This window comes from Loxodonta africana, chromosome 2 (assembly GCF_030014295.1).
Source record: "Loxodonta africana isolate mLoxAfr1 chromosome 2, mLoxAfr1.hap2, whole genome shotgun sequence".
NCBI lineage: Eukaryota > Metazoa > Chordata > Mammalia > Proboscidea > Elephantidae > Loxodonta > Loxodonta africana.
The window spans coordinates 23,467,175-23,486,148 of NC_087343.1; the positions used below are offsets into that span (position 1 = coordinate 23,467,175).

At 36.6% G+C, this 18,974-nt stretch overlaps 1 protein-coding gene across 3 annotated transcripts in view; it reads right to left on the minus strand.

Annotated features, from left to right (window-relative positions):
• CDH18 (cadherin 18) overlaps positions 1-18,974 on the minus strand; it is a 390,041-nt gene that overhangs the window by 274,646 nt on the left and 96,421 nt on the right. For all 3 annotated transcript variants that reach the window (XM_003407876.4, XM_023545398.2, XM_010588081.3), the window contains exon 2: positions 10,892-11,186. In XM_003407876.4, coding sequence (XP_003407924.2) covers positions 10,892-11,186 — 295 coding nt within the window. The remainder of the gene's footprint in view (positions 1-10,891; positions 11,187-18,974) is intronic.

Consider the following 18,974-nt stretch of genomic DNA (forward strand, 5'->3'; position numbering starts at 1 on the left):
CTTGTGTGAATTAAATCCAGTTTAAAGTGGAAAAAAATGTATCTGTTCCTGTCAAGTGTTTTCTCTTACAAATTTATCTACTTTATTGGGATATTCCATACCTAGTATCAAATGGAAAAAAAAAAAACTAAGGCATCAGCAGTAACATAAGATGCAAGCTGGATCAAAGACAAGACACCCAGCTGAGGCCCCAGACCAACCAGCTGGGAGGCAGCACCCATGGCCAGACATTTGCAAGAGGCCATCTTTGGCCACCCTGGCCTGACTGAGCCACCAGATAACTGCAGCCCAAAGACTGAGCCCAGCAAAAGAATAGGCTGGTCCATAGAATTTAAGGAAATAAACGAGATGATGATTTGAGTCGCTAAACTGTGATTTATTAGAAAACAGAAGCTACCTGACACACACACACACACACAAAGAGTTATGGAACTTAGAAAATTTGTCCAATTTACGATACATCAATTTCCCTACATGATTCTCCATGTGTACCTACCCTAAAGCACCAGATAGAAGTGTTGTGTCAGCCTCACTTTATTGAAATGATCTCTTTCTGAAGATGCTGCCCCAGGGTATTGATTTTTATATGGCTACCTAATGCTGGCAGATATGCAAAGTGAAGTTCACATGATGTTTAGGGCACAGTTAAACCAGTCCTCCAGCAAGCAGCACAATATGATAAGCACAGCTGGTGTCTCTTCTGGTCGCTCTGTAACGAAGAAACACAGCTGTGAATGGAAATAGGTGGGGCTTTCGAGACTGGAGCAGAACAGTGTAGGTGGATGAAAAAGATCAGAGAGATTCTGATACATCTCCAAAGGCAAGGAACCTCATGATTTTTAAGAGTCATGCAATACAACTTTGTATCTTCTCCTTATATGCCCAACTAAGTTTATGTACTCTACTGTACCAAAATTTTATGAATCATTTACTTATGATTCTAATAAAATATGTTATTCTCTCTTCCATAAATTAAAAATATTATGAATACATGTGTTCTAATCTGTTAAATGCTTTTAAATTATGTTTAATGATAGATAATGCTTATTAAGACCAGAAAAGGTAGAGGTTTATATATTTCCACTGGAAATATTTCTTTGAAAAAAAAAATGACTTTGTGAAGTTTACGTTCAGCCAAAGTGCATTGTGATTTGGTGTGATTTTCTTTGAAATGATTCCTGGACATAAAGCATTTTTGTTTTAAATCTAGTGTGATTACAACACAACCAAATTTAAATTCTTATTGAGAACTCAGTCTAGGTAAAAGCTAGGTTTACAGTTGTAGAAACTTGGGTATATTTTTTATAAAAGCAGAAGAGTGATTGTTAACAAAGAAAATTATTTATCAATACATGCAATTAAAACAAATACCCTGACCGTCTATTTGTTACATCAATACACATCTTTGAAATATAATTACCTTATTAAGGTACTCATAATGCCCTTTCTACCTTAGAATGGCAATGGGGTTTACCAAGACACTTCAATTCATCCTCTCATTTCTAAAATGGCACACCTTCACTTGGCTGCCAAATTCAAAAGTAGGTGGCAAAATTTAATCTCATGATCATTTTTCTCTTTGGGTTATGATAACCAGAATTATTAGCTTTTCATCTGAGATTTCTGTATCAATTCTAAAAAGTTGAAAATTTAATAAAATTATAGAAATTCAAATTAAAGAAGTGCTTGCATAGACTAATTGGCAGAAGGTGGAAAGGATCGTCACAGCTGACATGCTCATGTACTGTGTATCTCAGAAGAAAAAAGAAAAGCTCTTAAGCTTGCATTGATCAAATCTGTACCAGTCACTTCAACAGGCTTATCCAGGTTATATTTGCCCTCAGTAACACCACGGGGTCATTCTGTCTGCTCACATATATTTACTCTGTTGAATGTGATCACATTTTTTTATGTAAGTAAATATCTATGTATATGCATATATGTAAATGGATATGTATATGTACATATGCATACAAATATATATAAATATATATATATATATATATATATATATATGATAGCCAGTAGCTTATAAGGCATTCCATAATAATTCAAGTGAGCATTTTCTAAATCTATGCTACAAAATAAGCATTTTTTAAATGAGATTCATAATCAGTCTCAAGTAGTGTGTCATTGCTTTTCTAGAGGCAAAAGTAACTCAATTTCATACAATGGATTTTTTCAGCATTTTCAGAATATCATGAATTTGAATACGGCAATTAGTATTTAGACACCACAATTACACAGGCAGATAGGACAATTTTTTATCATAAAGTTCATGGCATGAGCATTCTAACACTATACATTCATAAATATCCTATTTTCCAGTTCATATTTCTCCTTGAATTTTATCTTGCATGTGCCTGGGAGCAATTTTTGCCCCCCCACCCCCACCCCGAGGACATTTGGCAATATCTGGAGACATCACAACTTGGCAGGTAGGGTGGGGATGCTACTGGCATCTATGGGGTAGAGCCTGAGTATGCTGCTAAACATGCTGGAACATGGACATCCCCACGACAGAGGATTATCCTGTCCAAATTTTAACGGTGGCAACACGGGAAAATCTTGCCCTTGGGGGATATGTTTTCCTAGATAAGAGGTGAAATTACATTGAGTAAATCAAAGAAATAAAGAAAAATCTTGTATTAAAACATGTCTTACAATCCATTTCACTTTTATTTTTGCATCTTTCTTTATTAAACCATCCAGAATGCCACGGGCCTTGTCTGACGATTATTAACCCTAATCCATTGCTGTTGAGTTGAATTCCATTTCATAGTGACCCTACAGGGCAGGGTAGGACTTCCCCGATGGGCTTCCAAGGCTGTAAGTCTTTATGGAGGCAGGTTACCACATCTTTTTGCCACAGAGCGGCTGGTGGGTTTGAACTGCCGACCTTTCAGTTAGCAACCTAGTGCTTAATCACTGTGGCACCAGGGCTCCTTTGCTGATTATTTCCAACTGACAAGAGATACACAATCACAGTGCTTTTCTCACTGCCAAAAGAGACCCCAGCAATTACTTGGAGTGGCTCCAAGACCATTACTTAGCACTGTAGATAAGCAAGGAACACCCTTTCTTGTGTTTTCATGACATATTTTACAAAACTATATAAAGAATCCATCATGTGCATGATGATTCTATTTATTCTCTCTTAATGTGCACACACACATACACACAGGCACATACACACACACACCCCTAACTAGACTCTAAATCCATAAAGGGAGAGAGGAGTATTTTTCATCATTGTATCCTCTATGTAAACTGTCCTTTGCTTCCATTTCTCACAAACCCCTATGCATTATGTAAGATTTACAGAGAGTATCTTCTCTAATCCACAAGCTGAGCTCCACATCCAGCTCTTTGATTCCTGTATTTCTGTGCTTATTGGAGACTATATTGAAATTTTTTGTTTATATGTCTGCTTGCTGCTCACAGATAGGAACCTTGTTTTATTTACCTTTCTATTACTAGCTCACAGTCACAGTGCTCAGCACATAAAATGCTTTCACTCTTCCTCCAGAAAGAGCTGGTGAAGCATACAAGAAGACAGATTTTATTTAAGTGACTGGATGATTGAATAACTCAATGAATGAGTATATGGTAAAAAATCACCTTATCAGGTACCACTGTGGAAAAAATATTTTTTCACTTGCCTAAGCTATTGGTCTTTATTTAATGATAGAAACTGGTATATCTGTAAATTAAGAATCAATGATGTAAAAAATATTCATCAGTATAAATATTTAGATTTTACTTCTTATCATCTATCTATATCTATCACCTATCTACCTCACATATGTGCAGCTTTTAGTAAAGAAGAATATATTTCTCTCATGCTAGATAAAGCCATATCCAGTTGTGTATTTCAGAAATTTTCTATGCATGTGCACACACATTCTTATTTTATGAAATAAATTGAAGACTAGTTCACATGCACGTCTGAAAATACTTTTCTCATTTAAACAACATATTTTTTATATCACAGTATACAGATTGAATATTTTCTCTTTTATGTTTAGGATATATGTTTTTAGTATATGTTTGAAAAGTCATTAATTTGCACATATGATTTCAGTATATGTTTGAAGAGTCATTTATATGAAAACTTTCTATTAGTATACTTTAAGCGTGTTCCCAACATTCAGTATTATGAACAATGCTGAAATTTCTATACCTTTGCATGTATCTTCACCTCCCCATGTGAATATCTCTGTAGAGATTGCTCAGCAAAAAAGTATTTTTGAAATTTTGATAGATATTTCCAAATTCGTCTCCCCAAAGCTCTGGGAATTCACTTTCCTGCCAATAGTTCTACACGTTAACAACTCCATAAATTATCAGACTTACATAGTTGGCAAGTGAAAATTCATATCTCTTTTTCCTTTGTGTTCCTTTCTTTTTTTACTGTATTTTTACTCCTTTTATTTTTTTGATGGCATGTGTTTCAGTATTGGAATGCATGCTTACTAACTGAGTGTTTAAATGTTTGGTTGGTAATATGGATTTTGAGAAATACGATCTAGTAAAACAAGCCACCAATGAGGCAAGTGGCACTGTGGCCCCACCAATCCGCGGTATGACAGTATACCAATTTATTGTGGGTGCCTTTCCACTAGGTTACCTGAGGAATCTCTGGTTTTCCAAATACCAAAAACCTGCTGCCATCGAGTTGATTCCGACTCATAGCAATCCTATAGGACAGAGTAGAACTGCCCCATAGAGTTTCCAAGAAGTGCCTGGCAGATTTGAACTGCAGACCTCTTGGTTAGCAGCCATACTACTTAACCACCATGCCACCAGGGTTTCTGTTTTCCAAACAAGACACAGAAAAACCAAACAAACCTATCGGTGCTCCTGAACTATCACACAGGAAAGCCATAATCATGCTTGCAAGCCGTATCTCTCAGAAGTAACGGTGAAAAAAAAAACAAGGGAAAGGTTTACAAAACTAACACATCCAGGAAGCATCAACTAATAGAATCCTCAACTTACACAACAATGAGGCTCCAACTCAGTTCCACTGAGCTTCATGCATTTCAAAATGGACTCATCTTGACTGCAAATGAATTACAACCAGAATACCGCCTTACCTCTGAGGTTCAGGGAACTCTGGTGGCACAGTGTTGAAGCATTCAGCGGCTAACCAAAAGGTGAGTAGTTCGAATCCACCAGCTGCTTCCTGGAAACCCTATGGGGCAGTTCTGCTCTGTCCTTTAGGGTCGCTATGAGTTGCAAATGACTAAACAGCAACGAGTTTTAGTCTGAGGTCCAGAGGCATAAAAGGTGACTGGTATACCGTTACTCCAATAGTAACAAAGGAGCTAAGTCAGTAATGAGTTTAATTTTTTTAATAATTAACATTTATTTATTTTTCCTGTGAATCTCCTGCTAGTTGACTTATCCCCACTTCTATTTGGATGTGGCACATTTTTTTGCTATTAGTTTTAAAAACTCCTTATGTAATTAAAATTAGACCTTTGTCTGCCATGTATATTTACAAGTATTTTAGTTTATCTTTTAGATTTTAAGTTTACTGTAATTATTTAACATCTCTATTTTCAAATGTTCACTTAAAATTATATCTTATTTATTTTCAGTTATTGTAATCATATCTCACATTAAAAGTCCTCCACCACCTTTGTTTGTTTCATTTGTTTTTTTAGTGGTTATGTTTTTATTAGCATATTGATAATTTCTTGTTTTGCAGGTGTATCTTGGATTAATTGACTATTTACTTCGTGGATATGTGTGGGCTTGGAAAAATCCTATTTCACATTGCCCAGATGTTATCCCTACACCTGGTGAGTCATCTGAACTACACCCCTTATTTCAGTTAATGAAGCAACATTCCAGTCCTGAGAGTAACCCTGAACTGCGCCATTTTCCTCACTGCCTCTGCCTCCTGCATCACCAAGGTCTTTCAGCTCTGAGTCCTCATATCTCCTCAAAGCCTGCTCACTCTCTTCATTCCCACTCTCTTTGCTGTACATATTCTGTGGTTGTTAGAGGAACTTTTATTCAATATTCATCCCTCATTCCCTAAATCCTAAATCACTTACAGGCAACTTGGGTTGAATTTCCCTCTTTATGGTATAGAACCTTTCCAAACCCACGTCGTTTAAACAGAAAGAGTTTTGTGATATTATAAATACCATTCTAATCACTGAAAAAGAAGTGATTACCCCTTTTTGTTCTTGCTCTGGCTAAGTAAACTCTATGAGCTCCAGAAACATCTTTTTTTATGTATAATTTTTTAAAAATAATTTGGATGCAACTTTTAATATTTTAAAGTGTATATTCATAAATGAAAAAGGAGCCCTGTTGACACAGTGATTAAGCTCCCAGTTGCCGGTTTGAGTCCACCAGTGACTGCACAGGAGAAAGACAGGGCAGTCTGCTTCTGTAAAGATTAAACCGAAAAAAAACAAACCCAGTGCCTTCGAGTCAATTCCAACTCATAGCGACCCTATAGGACAGAGTAGAACTGCCCTATAGAGTTTCCAAGGAGCACCTGGCAGATTCGAACTGCTAACCCTTTGGTTAGCAGCCCTAGCACTTAACCACTACGCCACCAGGGTTTCCCTGTAAAGACTACAGCCTTGCAAACCCTGTGGGGCAGTTCTACTTCATCCTATAGGATCTCTATGAGTCAGAATCTACTAAATGGCAATTGGTTTTTACAATTTTAATTAAAAAAAAACTAAAAAATGGAAGCTGTACTAGCTCAGAAATCTTGTCCAGTTTAATTCTGACCAACCATATTTAACAAATTACTTACTTTTGTATCTCAACATCTTCCCCTGTAAAACAGGGATGATTATCACACTGGCCTCATGATGTTATATGCATGAAATTGTTGCAAATGGCATGCAATATCTGGCACATAGTACGTAATCAATAAATAGCAAGTATTACTGTTCCTGTGATTGTTATCACAGTTATCATGGTTGCATGTAGTCCCAGGCCCTAAAAAAAAAAAATCGCTTGCATTGTATGATCAATTTTAGATTTTATGCAGGACTCAAAGTCTATATACAAAATGTCCATCTCCTTGTAGTCACTGATCAGACCATCGGTCTGAATCCAAAAGGTTAGCAGCCAGTCAAATGCTTAACCCCTGCACCACCAGGGCTCCCTACACCTTCTCTATATGGCCTATAACACTCTCCTCTTAATTATTTTCCCTGCTTCCAGTCTCATTCTCCGTACTGCTCTACAATGGGTTGGACAACTCATAATAAATGTTGCTGGTTTTGAGGTCTATACAGTTTCCATTGCAACTACTCAAGCCTACCATTGTAGTGTCCAAGCTACCATCGACAATATGTAAATGAATAGGCATGGCAGTGGTCTGGTAAAACTTTACTTACAAAAGAGACCGCATGGCAGGACAGAATTGCCTCCCCTGCCATTGTTTGCTAATCTCTGCTCTACAATTTTACAAGCTTGTCATTACTAAAATAAGAACCTTTAATGCAAATATCACCCATCCTATAAAAACACACGTAAACTGAGCTTCTCCCTCCAGTGACTTTCATATGATCATGCATACATTCATATTATAAAAAGTATGAATTAAATGCTATTATGAAGATTTTTATTTATTTCCTTTTCCACAATAATGAGTTCATAAACACACACACACACAGAGAATGTAATTTCCAATATTCGGCCCAGAGCTTCCTGTAAAATTAGCCTTTCATTATAATCTTGTCTATATTTTTTTTTTATAACACCAGTAGTATAGACTTTAAAGCCTTTTCTATCCTGTCCTTTTCCTTTTAATCTTCAGAAAACTTGAGAAAACGAGTTGTTTCCCACTCTCCCCCTTCTCTCCATACCATTGAAACATATTGACTTGTTCCTCACGTCCTAAATCATCAGACTATTCTGTAATAATTTCCTTATGTTTTATGATGCTTACTTCAACTTTAAAGTACCCTCAGCAACCTCTGCAGTGCCCATTTAGATTTACCTCTGTGTTTACATACACATAGAAAGACACACACACACACACACACACCTATGCACACACATAATATGTTTCTGGGTTCATTGCTGATAACCCACTTCCTCTCCTTTGTCATTTTCCTGACTTTTAGACCTCTGTTCTGATTCATTCACAATTTCAAGTATTATCGCAAATACTTTTTTCTAGATAAGGTAGAAACGTGGTGTAGTTCTTGGATCTTTCTCCAAATGTATCTTTCACCCAGACAGATGAATAGTATTTTGGCTGAGCAGAGGATTTGAGGTTACAGTCTTTTTCTCTGTGGTTTGTAAATGGTTTTCAACTGTCTACCAGGCTCCTGTATTTCAAGTGATAGATCTGAGGCCAATGTACTTTGTTTTTAGTTGGTAGGTTTTTTTTTTTTTTTTAAATCTGAACATTTTTAAAATGTTCTATGTAACTTTAGGTTTCAGGAACTTTTCCAGGACTTAGACTTAAGTTTCTTTCGAATAAGACTAAACCTAACTGGGTCTCATTGAGTCTATTAAAACTGTAAATTCCATGTTTTCTTTATCTCAAGGAAAAAAAAAATTGTTCCTCCCCCCTCCACCTCTATTTTTTCCTGTTATTCACAGTATACTTACACTGAATATATCCTCTAAGTCTCTTATCCTTTCCCCACAATTTCCATCTTTTTATATTTTTGCTTTATGATTTTTAGGTATGTCTTCCACTATAATATTTTGTCAAGTTCCAGGACAATAATTTGGGTCTAATCAGTGACCATTTATGCCTTCAATTGATGTATTGATTTTTTGTTGTTTACTTATTTGTTAAAAAACATGGTTTGGGGTTGCAGAAAATCTCCAAGATGTCTTCAGAACTCCTCAAGTGCTCTTATTAGACCCTTCTCAGTATGCTGCCTTTCTTGGTAATGGCTGGTTTGCCTGATTTTCTCTCCCTGGTCCTGTGCCCCCTATGGCTAGAGCTGTTTTCTTTCATGCTTTTTGCGGCTCTTATCTAGCTCTGAGAAGTAGATTAATGGTGGCAGTCTTACAAGTGATGGAGTCATGGAGCGTGTTGCCTTTGGGAGACAGGAGGGCATTGTCAGACTGTCAGTCCCATGACAAGGCATCAGGAGAAAGCCTTCTGCTCCATACTTTCACACAAACTCTCATCGACCAGAGTTAAGTGTGCTGAGGCTTCAGTTTCCCTTCAGGTCCTAGAGACCAGTGACTCTGAGCCTTTTCTGGTCCTCTCCCCAGGCTTTCCTGGCCTAGCCCTGAATTCATGGGGAACCAGTTTGGCATCTGCTTTTTCCAGTAAGAATCTGGCCGAGAAGGAGACCACAGACTCCCTTTCCAACCTGCCCTTCCGAAAGATTCAGGCACCATGTACCTAGCTCAAGAGAATTAGAAAAGGCTGGATAGGTTTTCTATGAGTCAGAATTGACTTGACAGCACCAAGTTTATCTTTTTTTGGTTTGGAAGTGGGAAGGAAAGAAATTACTATCCTCCATAAACAACCTTATGTATATAGCAAAATGTCCAGTGTGATTTTATTAGTGATTACAGCAACCTTAATTTGAAATAATACTCAGATTGTACAGTAAAGAGCCCCTGGGTGATGCAAATGGTTAATATGCTCAGCTGCTAACCCAAAAGTTGGAGGCTCAAATCACCCAGAGGTACCTCGAAAGAAAGGCTTGGCAATTTACTTCACAAAAAATCACCACTGGAAACCTTAGAGAACATAGTTCTCTGACATACATGAGTCCAAACTGACTCCATGGCAACTGTTCTTTGTTCATTTGTTTATACGCAGTAAAGTTAAATACACAAAATCTTAACTCAAAGAATAAGTGTTCTCTTCTAGATCCAAGCTTAAAGTCCCACCAAGATAGTCAACAAATAATACCATAGCTAAACTTTCTTTTAATATATTTGGAAAATTCATCATATGAGGTAAATAAAATAACAGCTAGATCACAAATATCTGAGAGATTAAAAAATCTCAAACCATCAGAGTGACTAGAGGCATTCAAGTAGACCTGGAGTCAATTCCTCCTTGGCTATATATAAAGGAGCCCTGGTGGCACAATGGTTAAGTGCTTAGCTGTTAACCAAAATGTTGGCAGTTTGAACCTATGCAGCAGCTCTATGGGAGAAAGACCTGGCAATCTGCTCCCATAAAGATTACAGTCTAGAAAACCCTGTGGAGCAGTTCTACTCTGTCACACAGGGTTATTATGAATTGAAAATTGACTCCATGGCACCTAACAACATCTGCTAGGTACATAAACTTGGAATAATTACTTACAACTGTTTGCACATCTTTGAAATGTTAGTACTTCACAGAATTATTGTATGTTTTAAAATAAATAATAAGATATGTAATAAGGTATGTAAAATAAATAAGGTATGTATAATTCTTAGCAGTTTCTGAAAATGTTAATTGATTAATGTAGTTATTACTTCTACTACTGACACAATTACTATTTGGTCATAAACTGAAAACTTAACTGATACGTAGCTAAAATTTCCAGACATTAGATCGTCTAGCTTCTTCTATGCAAATTTTCTCTTTTAATATGTCTGTATGCTTTAACAATATACACAAAAACATAAAATATATATATATATGCACAAAGAGTTTAAATGGTCAAAGAACCAAACCAATTAAACAAGAATTGCAGATGTTTTTCAACTTATTTTTTAGATCAAACTGTTACCTACACTTAGATGTTCTGAAATGAATTTCAGTAGGTATGAAAATAGCTACATCCAACATTCTTTAACACTTTTATGCCACAGAAAAATACTAAAACATTTTTGAAAAATCTACAGATTTCTCAAAAAATTAAGAATTAGTTATTGAATATGATTTTTTCTAAACATATTAATTGCTAAGGTATAAAATGATTTCTCTTACCCATATCTGACATTTCAGGCACGGTAACAATGTATGGTCCATCTGTGAATTTTGGGGCATTGTCATTGATGTCTTGCACTTTGATGATGAACTCAGATTCGGGTTCCAGTGGCTTGTTTGTTCGTCTGTCAATAGCCTGAGCATGGAGCACATAGTGGGTCTTCTGTTCTCTGTCTAGGCTTTTCGTTGAATGGATGTCACCTGTGGTATCGTCAATGATAAATATAGTCCCAGCACCTTCTCCGGTAAGGATATACTTGACAGACCCATCACCTTTGTCAGAATTGGAGTGCAGCTGTAAAATACACATGGGATAATTTAGCATGCCATTATGTCCCAGGCTCACACAACGTTCTCTGAAGATTTCATATCTATAATTTAATATTAAGTTGTATATGAATTTTCTTCTCTCCATAATGTTGTGCACATTACTACAATCATTTATTTTTCCTGTAGACTTTCTATACTTGGTATTAATATGAATGCTTTTAATTGTGAGTTATCTAAGCTATATCAATAAAACAATATTCATTTAAAGAAAAACGATAACCCTGGTTGTCATTCTACTAAATCGGTATTGCGCTAACTACAATAGACTTGGGAAAACCAATTCCCAGTAGATCACTGTTTCCTTCTAAGGTTTGGGTAATAATCTTTACTTAAAAAAAATAATTGTTTGGCCCTGTATTTAAACTTTAAGATTAGAAAAAAATGGTAGGAAAATTGAGATTCAAACTAAGCATTACAATTGATATAAAATAATATAGTCACATATATGTTATAGAGGTGCTAACTTTATAATTTGAAAAATCAGTAGACTAGTTTTATTATAATTGTTTGCCCTTGTAATTAAAAAAAAAAAAATACTGGTAGAATATTTTCTTTAAGCATTATGAAATTTTAACTCAAATTTTAAATACCCACTGCCATTGAATCTATTTTGACTCATAGTGACCCTATAGGACAGGGTAGAACTGCCCCATAGTTTTTCTGAGGCTGTAATCTTTATGGATTTCCACATCTTTATCCCACGGAGCAGGTGGTGGCTTCAAACAATCGACCTTTTGGTTAGCAGCCAAGGGTTTTAACCACTGTGTTACCGTAAATTTTAAATAGTAGCAATATATTTAATCAATAAGTTGGCTCTAATATTTAATTAACTGAGCTACACTAGTATATTCTCCTTATTAAATCACAATTGTCAAAGTATACTTTGAATAGATACTTAAAAAGTAATAATTTGGAAGAAGAGAAGGGTCTTCAATAAGAAAGATTAAGTAATACGTTTAGATAATTACAAACTATATTTTTGTGATTTAAATATCAACACATGATTTTAAACTTTGTATAGCTTGCACTTAAGATTCTATTATAACTTTATAACATCAAAATTTATTTAAATACCTCTGTGAGTGTCACGGCTATATTTTTGCTAGGTATACAATGTTACTTTCTGAAATCACATATATTTGAAGAATTGTTTCTTTCAAGTGATCTGAGCCCTTATCCTTCATATGAAACCTTTTTGTTCACATAACCTCAACTACTCACCTTTTGCTCATTTCTGACACTTGGAAACATTGAATAAATATAACCCTGTTCACATAGCATTTCAGTTCTCTTGCTATAGTAAAGTAGAATTTTTCAAGGTTTATTTTAAAGTCTCTGAACTCTCAGAAGACGTTTGGAAAAAGAAAAAATATAGAAAAATACAATGCAATATAAAAAAGAACTTTATTATGGGAAAATAAAGACAAATTAAACATACACGATAGTACATCAGATACAATTTTACTTCTCACTTGAAAAATACATAACAGGGTCAAAAATCCAATGTGAATTACTTAGAAAATTTCAACAAATTATATCATTGCAAAATATATTTATTTGGAGCTTTTATAAAAAAGAGTAAAAATACATTATCAAAATTTGCAAAACATCTTTCAAGGGTTCATGATTCATTAGTAAATTAACTATTCAAAGATGGATGCTGGGGGAATTAAGTGAGGACTATTGCATGCATATATGAAAATGGATTTATTGGTTTCTTTATGTCTCTTGATACATGATTTTAGTAACTAAAAGAAAATACTTTTCACTCATGAGCCAACAGGATATTGATGGGGCAGCCAATTCCAACTTTACACCAACCCACGAACAAAACAAAGTAAACTAAAGCAACAAATTCATTAAAGAGATGTTTGTAAAGCCATTTTGGAATATATTTATTATATTATACATTAAATTAACATAAGGTGAGATAGTTTGATAGTTATTGTATTATTATAAGTAAAATTGTAAATTTATATACTGAAATTGTAACTAATTAAGAAGCAGTGTTAGGGAAAAGTTTTATGTCTTCTAACAGCTAATTTTCATAAAATGGTAATAATTGAAACAATCTACTCTTAAAGATATAGCTGGCAAACTTCTCTATAATTTTAGTGAAATTAATCTAATTTAGACCTGGATTAAAGGTCTATATTACAAATATTTAATTTTATTTACAGAAGAATGGACTTATTTAGGAAGTCTAGCACCAAATATGTAAGAGAAACAATAAGGTTGTCAAGCTAAAGTATCTATTATATAAAATTACACATGCTATATTATATACAGATCCTGGTTAAACTAATCCAGACACAAGAAAAATGTTTGTAATTTTATGGGTTAAGGTTTTAAGACTCAAATCCAGCTCTATATTCATAAAATTCTGTAAATAATAAATCACAAAATATCTCAAAATTATGGCTAATTCAAATACAGATGTGTAATAGGATCAGGGAATTGTAGTTTGGTAATATTTATTTTATTGATAACTGGTAAGAGTTACATGAAACTATTATAAATATATTTAGTTTATATCAGTTGTTGGTAATGTTTAGCTTAAATTTTTAAACATTGTGTTGTCACTGTTAGTTGCCATTGATTTGACTTTGACCCTTGGTGATCCCATGTGTGCAGAGTGGAAGTGCTCCAAGAGTTGTCAAGGCTGATCTTTTGGAAGCAGATTGCTAGGCCTGTCTTCTGAGGTGCCTCTAGGTGGGTTTGAACTGTCAATCTTTTGGCTATTAGTCAGGCACTTAACCATTTTCCCACCTAGGGATGCCTTTTAAACACTGTAGGTGCCTATTTTATTAATGACATTTTTAATTTCTCAGCTGGTGTGGCTGAATCTTTAATCAGTTTTCATGTAATACTAATGGAAACCATCACTGTAGGATTTAGTCAATTGATTAATTGTTTACATAATTGCAAAGACACAAAGTGACCTCCTCTTTGGACTCTCTTCTCTCTACCACACCTATTTTCAAACATTCTGTTCTGTTTGCAACTTATACTATGCAACAGAAGTACAGTCTAAGATAAACATTGGTTATAATGTTTTCATTAACAAGTTGGTTGTAAGTCCCTGGAAAAGCATACGTCACATAGTAGGTTTTGTCAGACATCTAATGGGAAAGGAATGAAGGGAAGGAAGGAAGGAAGGAAGGAAGGAGGTGAGAGAGAGATGGAGGGAGAGGGGAAGGGAGGAATGGAAGAGCAGTAATGGTAGTAGTACTAGTTGTATTGAAGTCTTTTCTGACTCAGAGCTACCTCGTGTGTGTCAGAGTAGAACTGTGCTCCTCAGGGTATTAAATGGCTAATTTTTCTAAAGTAGATCACCAGGTCTTCTTCCAAGGAGCCTCTGGGCAGAATCAAAGCTTCAACCTTTGGGTTAGCCAAGCGCATTACCTGTTGCACCACCCAGGAACTCCAATGGTGATAGAAGTGTTGGAAATCAAGATATGATGAGTAAACTCTTAGATACAGGTAATCAGGTAATACAGATACTCAAGACAGGAAGGTGCCATATTTTAAGGTATGTGCAGCAATGAGGCCGCAAATGAAAGGCATTGGGGGTAGAACCTGGAAACTAGGAAGACTCCATATGTACACATGGTACTGATTTAGTAACCACTAAAATAGTAACCTGTAAGTTTAGCCAGCTGCTATATGTTTCTGTACTCTTTATGAGAGATGTTCATTGTTTTGTACACTGAAATTTGTAAAAAATATTTGGAAGATTAAATTGGTTTTCATCATACACAAACAGTTCAGCAATACTACAGAGCGAGCAGTAGCAGGGTCTTATAACACAGTGATAAGAACATACTTTTAGAGATAAGAGGTTGTGCAAAGCAGAGAATGGCTTCTTATTGAGGAACAGCTATTCTCTTGCCCTAAAGCATGAAGAGATAATTTCTGTGTAACTGATCATGTGACAATATAGGCTTAATTAACTACTCTTTAGCAAAAGGACTAGCAAAAGGGAGGGAGGGGGCAAAGAAAGAAAGAAAACAAAACCTATTCAGCCAAGTAAAACAAAATGAACAATTCCCTGGCATTGCCTTAATAAATTCTCTTTCTTAGTGCTAAATAGTAACCTATGGCACATAAAAAGCTAATGTGAGCCACATGAGTTCATTCTAGAAAACTACATATTCACCTTGGAGCACATTGGGATCAAGACCTACAGATTTATTGCTTTCACTCCAAGGCAGAATTCCCTTCTAAGATAATATTCTATTCTTTGGAGAAGAATAACTTAAAGAGGTTAAGAAGTTGGTGGTAGAGCAATTAATTTAGGAAGTTGCTTTTGGTTAGGACTTCAGGCTATGCTAAAAAGATAGATCACTGATATAAAATTGTATTTTGGACTACATAATTTAGAAACTTTTTTTTAATAAACAGGAAACATATGTTTACAGTATTCCAGTGGAACTCAGAAATATCTGTGGCAATGTTATTTAGTAATTCCACACAACTCCAACACATGTTACATAAAAATAAATGTGATGCAATGTTAGAGAAATGTGAAAATCACAGGAAAAACATGGCATTAAAACTTAAACATCCTTCATTTCAGAATAAACAAACAAATAAATAACCTGTTGCTGTCCAGTTGATTCTGACTCATAGTGACCCTATAGCGCAGAGTAGAACTGCCCCGTAGGGTTTCCAATGAGCAGATGGTAGGTTTGAACTGCCAACATTTTGGTTAGTAGCCACGTTAAATTGATGCTTCTAAGTAAATTATGTGCAGAAAAACAAAACTCAGTTGAACTATTAAATATCCATTAGTCATAATTTATAATTGTACATTAAACTATGTAAAAGTTATGTTAAAAGAGAGTACGCAATGAAACATTTTGTTCGGTCACAAAAAACAATGTTGATCAATTAAAAATATCAAAGCAAAAATTATGAAATTGGACGTGGGTAAGGAAGAAAGGTGTATGTTCAACTAGAAATATCAGAGTACAATGCTCTCTTGCAATTCAATTTTATTTTATTTTTGTTTTTAATTGATTTATATGTATGTTTTGGAGAAGGAAACCAATGAACGAGAAGGAACAGTGGAAAAGAAGCAGAAGGTTAACACTTGTGCCAGTGTTATATCCCCTGAATTCCAGATTAGGTGTTAGAGCATACAAAACAAAAAATGGGAAAAACTCTAAGTTTTGAAGTCTCATAATTACATGTCCATCAGCTCTTCTTTGGAATGCCCTATCCAGATGTGCCAAATATTTGCACTGCCAGAGCAGTAAGTGGTTGAGAATTTCACTAGTACATTTTTGGAAAGCTTAAAAAAAAAAAAAATTGGCCAGTCAATTGGTATTGGATTGAACTATATAGTGCACAGAGGTATATCTATTTTCTATCAGAATTAATCTGCCTTTTATATCCCAACTGGAGTCCAGTTGAGAAAGAGCTGGCTCCAGTAGCTGGTTTTAAAGGGGAGGAAAAAAAAAATAATCTCAGAGTCTACTAAACCTTACTACACTTCCAGGAAACACTGTCCCAATCCATATTCAAGTGTGTTGCGATTTCATCCCCGTTAAAAGTCTACCATTGCTGTTCATATTAGTTCTTTTTGTGAAGAATAAAAGCAGTAATTGTGTATAGAAAGGAGAAGAAAAGAGGATGACAAAAGTGTGAATTTCTTCAATCCTTCAGAAAATTCATTTCATGATACTTATTAAAAAGTAAGATTATTATTTGATCCATCGATATTTCTTAGGAGTCTATTCATTGAACAAATATTTTGGGAACACCCTCCATTACCAGTCACAGTACTAGGTGCTGGGATACAGAACTGAACTAGCAGGTAGAGGACCTTGCCCTGGCAGAGCCGACCTTCTTTCCAATGAGGAGAAACAGAAAATAAGCAGTGAACATGGCTGATATATTGTATGATGTACTAGAGAGTTACAACAACTATGCTTTTTTAAAATGAAGAGTGAGAGGTGGGCTGAGATGGCTGATTAGGTAGACGCTACCTTGGATCCCTCTTGAAACAAAGACTCAGAAAAGCAAGTCAGTCAACCACATACATGACAATCTACGAATGCTGACCATTGAACACAGGTTGAAAGAGTTGACCTGAGTGACAGGGGAGCAAAAAGCTGTGCCCTAAAGCAGCGATCGCCTCTGGAACAGGCAACCCGCACCACAGTCTTGAGCCCTCGCAGTTCCCAGGTGCCAAGTGGCAGGGCTGATTGCAGCTTGCTGAGGAGGGGCAGGAATGGACACAGACCTAACCCCTAGCCTCCTGGGGTAACCTCCATAGAGACTCAGCCAGTGCAAACAGGCGGCACACTGATGCTGCTAACAAGAGAACGAGCAACCACTGGGAAGGAGTGACTGTTTTTGGAGCCTGGAGCCAGCATCCCAGTCAGAAAACCTTAGCGCTGGGCTTTGGACTGGGCACAGGGGAGCTGAGCATGGCATCCTGAGACTGTGCAAACATGGGGCACAGCCCTAGCCCCCTGAAGTGACCTCGGGGGGAGCCCAGCCAGTGCCTGCAGGCAGCACAATGACGCAGCTGACAGGAGGAGAAGTTACCGGGAGGCAACGAATAGTTTTGGAGCCTGGAATGCAGCGTCTCAGCTGGGGAACCTTGGCGCTGGGCTTTGGACTGGGAGTGGAGGAACTGACCATGGCTTCTGAGACAACACTAGCACGGGACGTGGGTCTGACCCTCGGGGGCAATCTCAACCCAGCCAGCACACACAGGCTACACGCCCCTTGGGAATCTCAGGTAAAGCAAGATAAGTAACTTTGTCTATATTGCTGGGTGCCACTCTCTCCTGTCTGTCTGATCCCTCTCCTTCCTGCCTCAGGCGACTTCATTAACATTGGAGTTTCCTGGGCCAGGGAGTGAAGTGCTCTAGGGAGGAGGGTGTTTTTTTTTTTCTTTTCCTAACCCATTCTCCTGGCCTGAGAGAAGCAGCTACTAAAAACCCAGGAACCAAAAACCCTTCCCTGACTTCCCTAAACTGGAATAACAATACAGAACCAGCACCAGCCAAGCATTTGAGATCCAAAGTCTTTGGATTTCATCCCTACAGGGAACAAGGTGGCTATTATAATGCAAAGGCAATTCTGATAGAGATCTGACTGTAATTGTTTTAGCAGATCACAGGAAAGACAAGTTTTCCAGGTCTGATATCCCTACCTATTAAACAGAGCCCTCACTGATCCACAATGGGGAACTGAGGGCTGAAGCTCTGCCCAAACCACCTAGCCATCTGCCAAAGAGGTCTGAGGATACTGACACCTACCAATCTTTAGAGGTACATGCATTGGGTTCCTAAGGTACAGCTACAGAGCCCACCCACCAAAGTGCTTTAGAAATAGAGACACACCTACCTCACTGGCACTTGGGGGAACCCTGTCAGCATCCTGCCCCCCTGGAGTGTGACACCCTGTGGCTACTAGAATCTGGTGCACACAACTATCACCACTACTCCTTTAAGTTAATAGGTGGCAGTCTACACCACACACTTGGTGGCCCAAAATCAGAACACCTAAGCTGATCCTATTCAAGAATAGTGAATGGGCTCTTAGGCTTATATATCTGGTAACAGCCCAAACCAGCTGGTAATAGGACATAACTGATTCAAAGTCTACAACAATCAAGACAGCACAATCTAGTAGCCCATCTGCATATATTGAAAGAAAACAAAACGAGATAAGACTCAGTGAGTGAATATAAAATAAATCATTATAATATCTTATAGATGGCTCAGAGACAGAA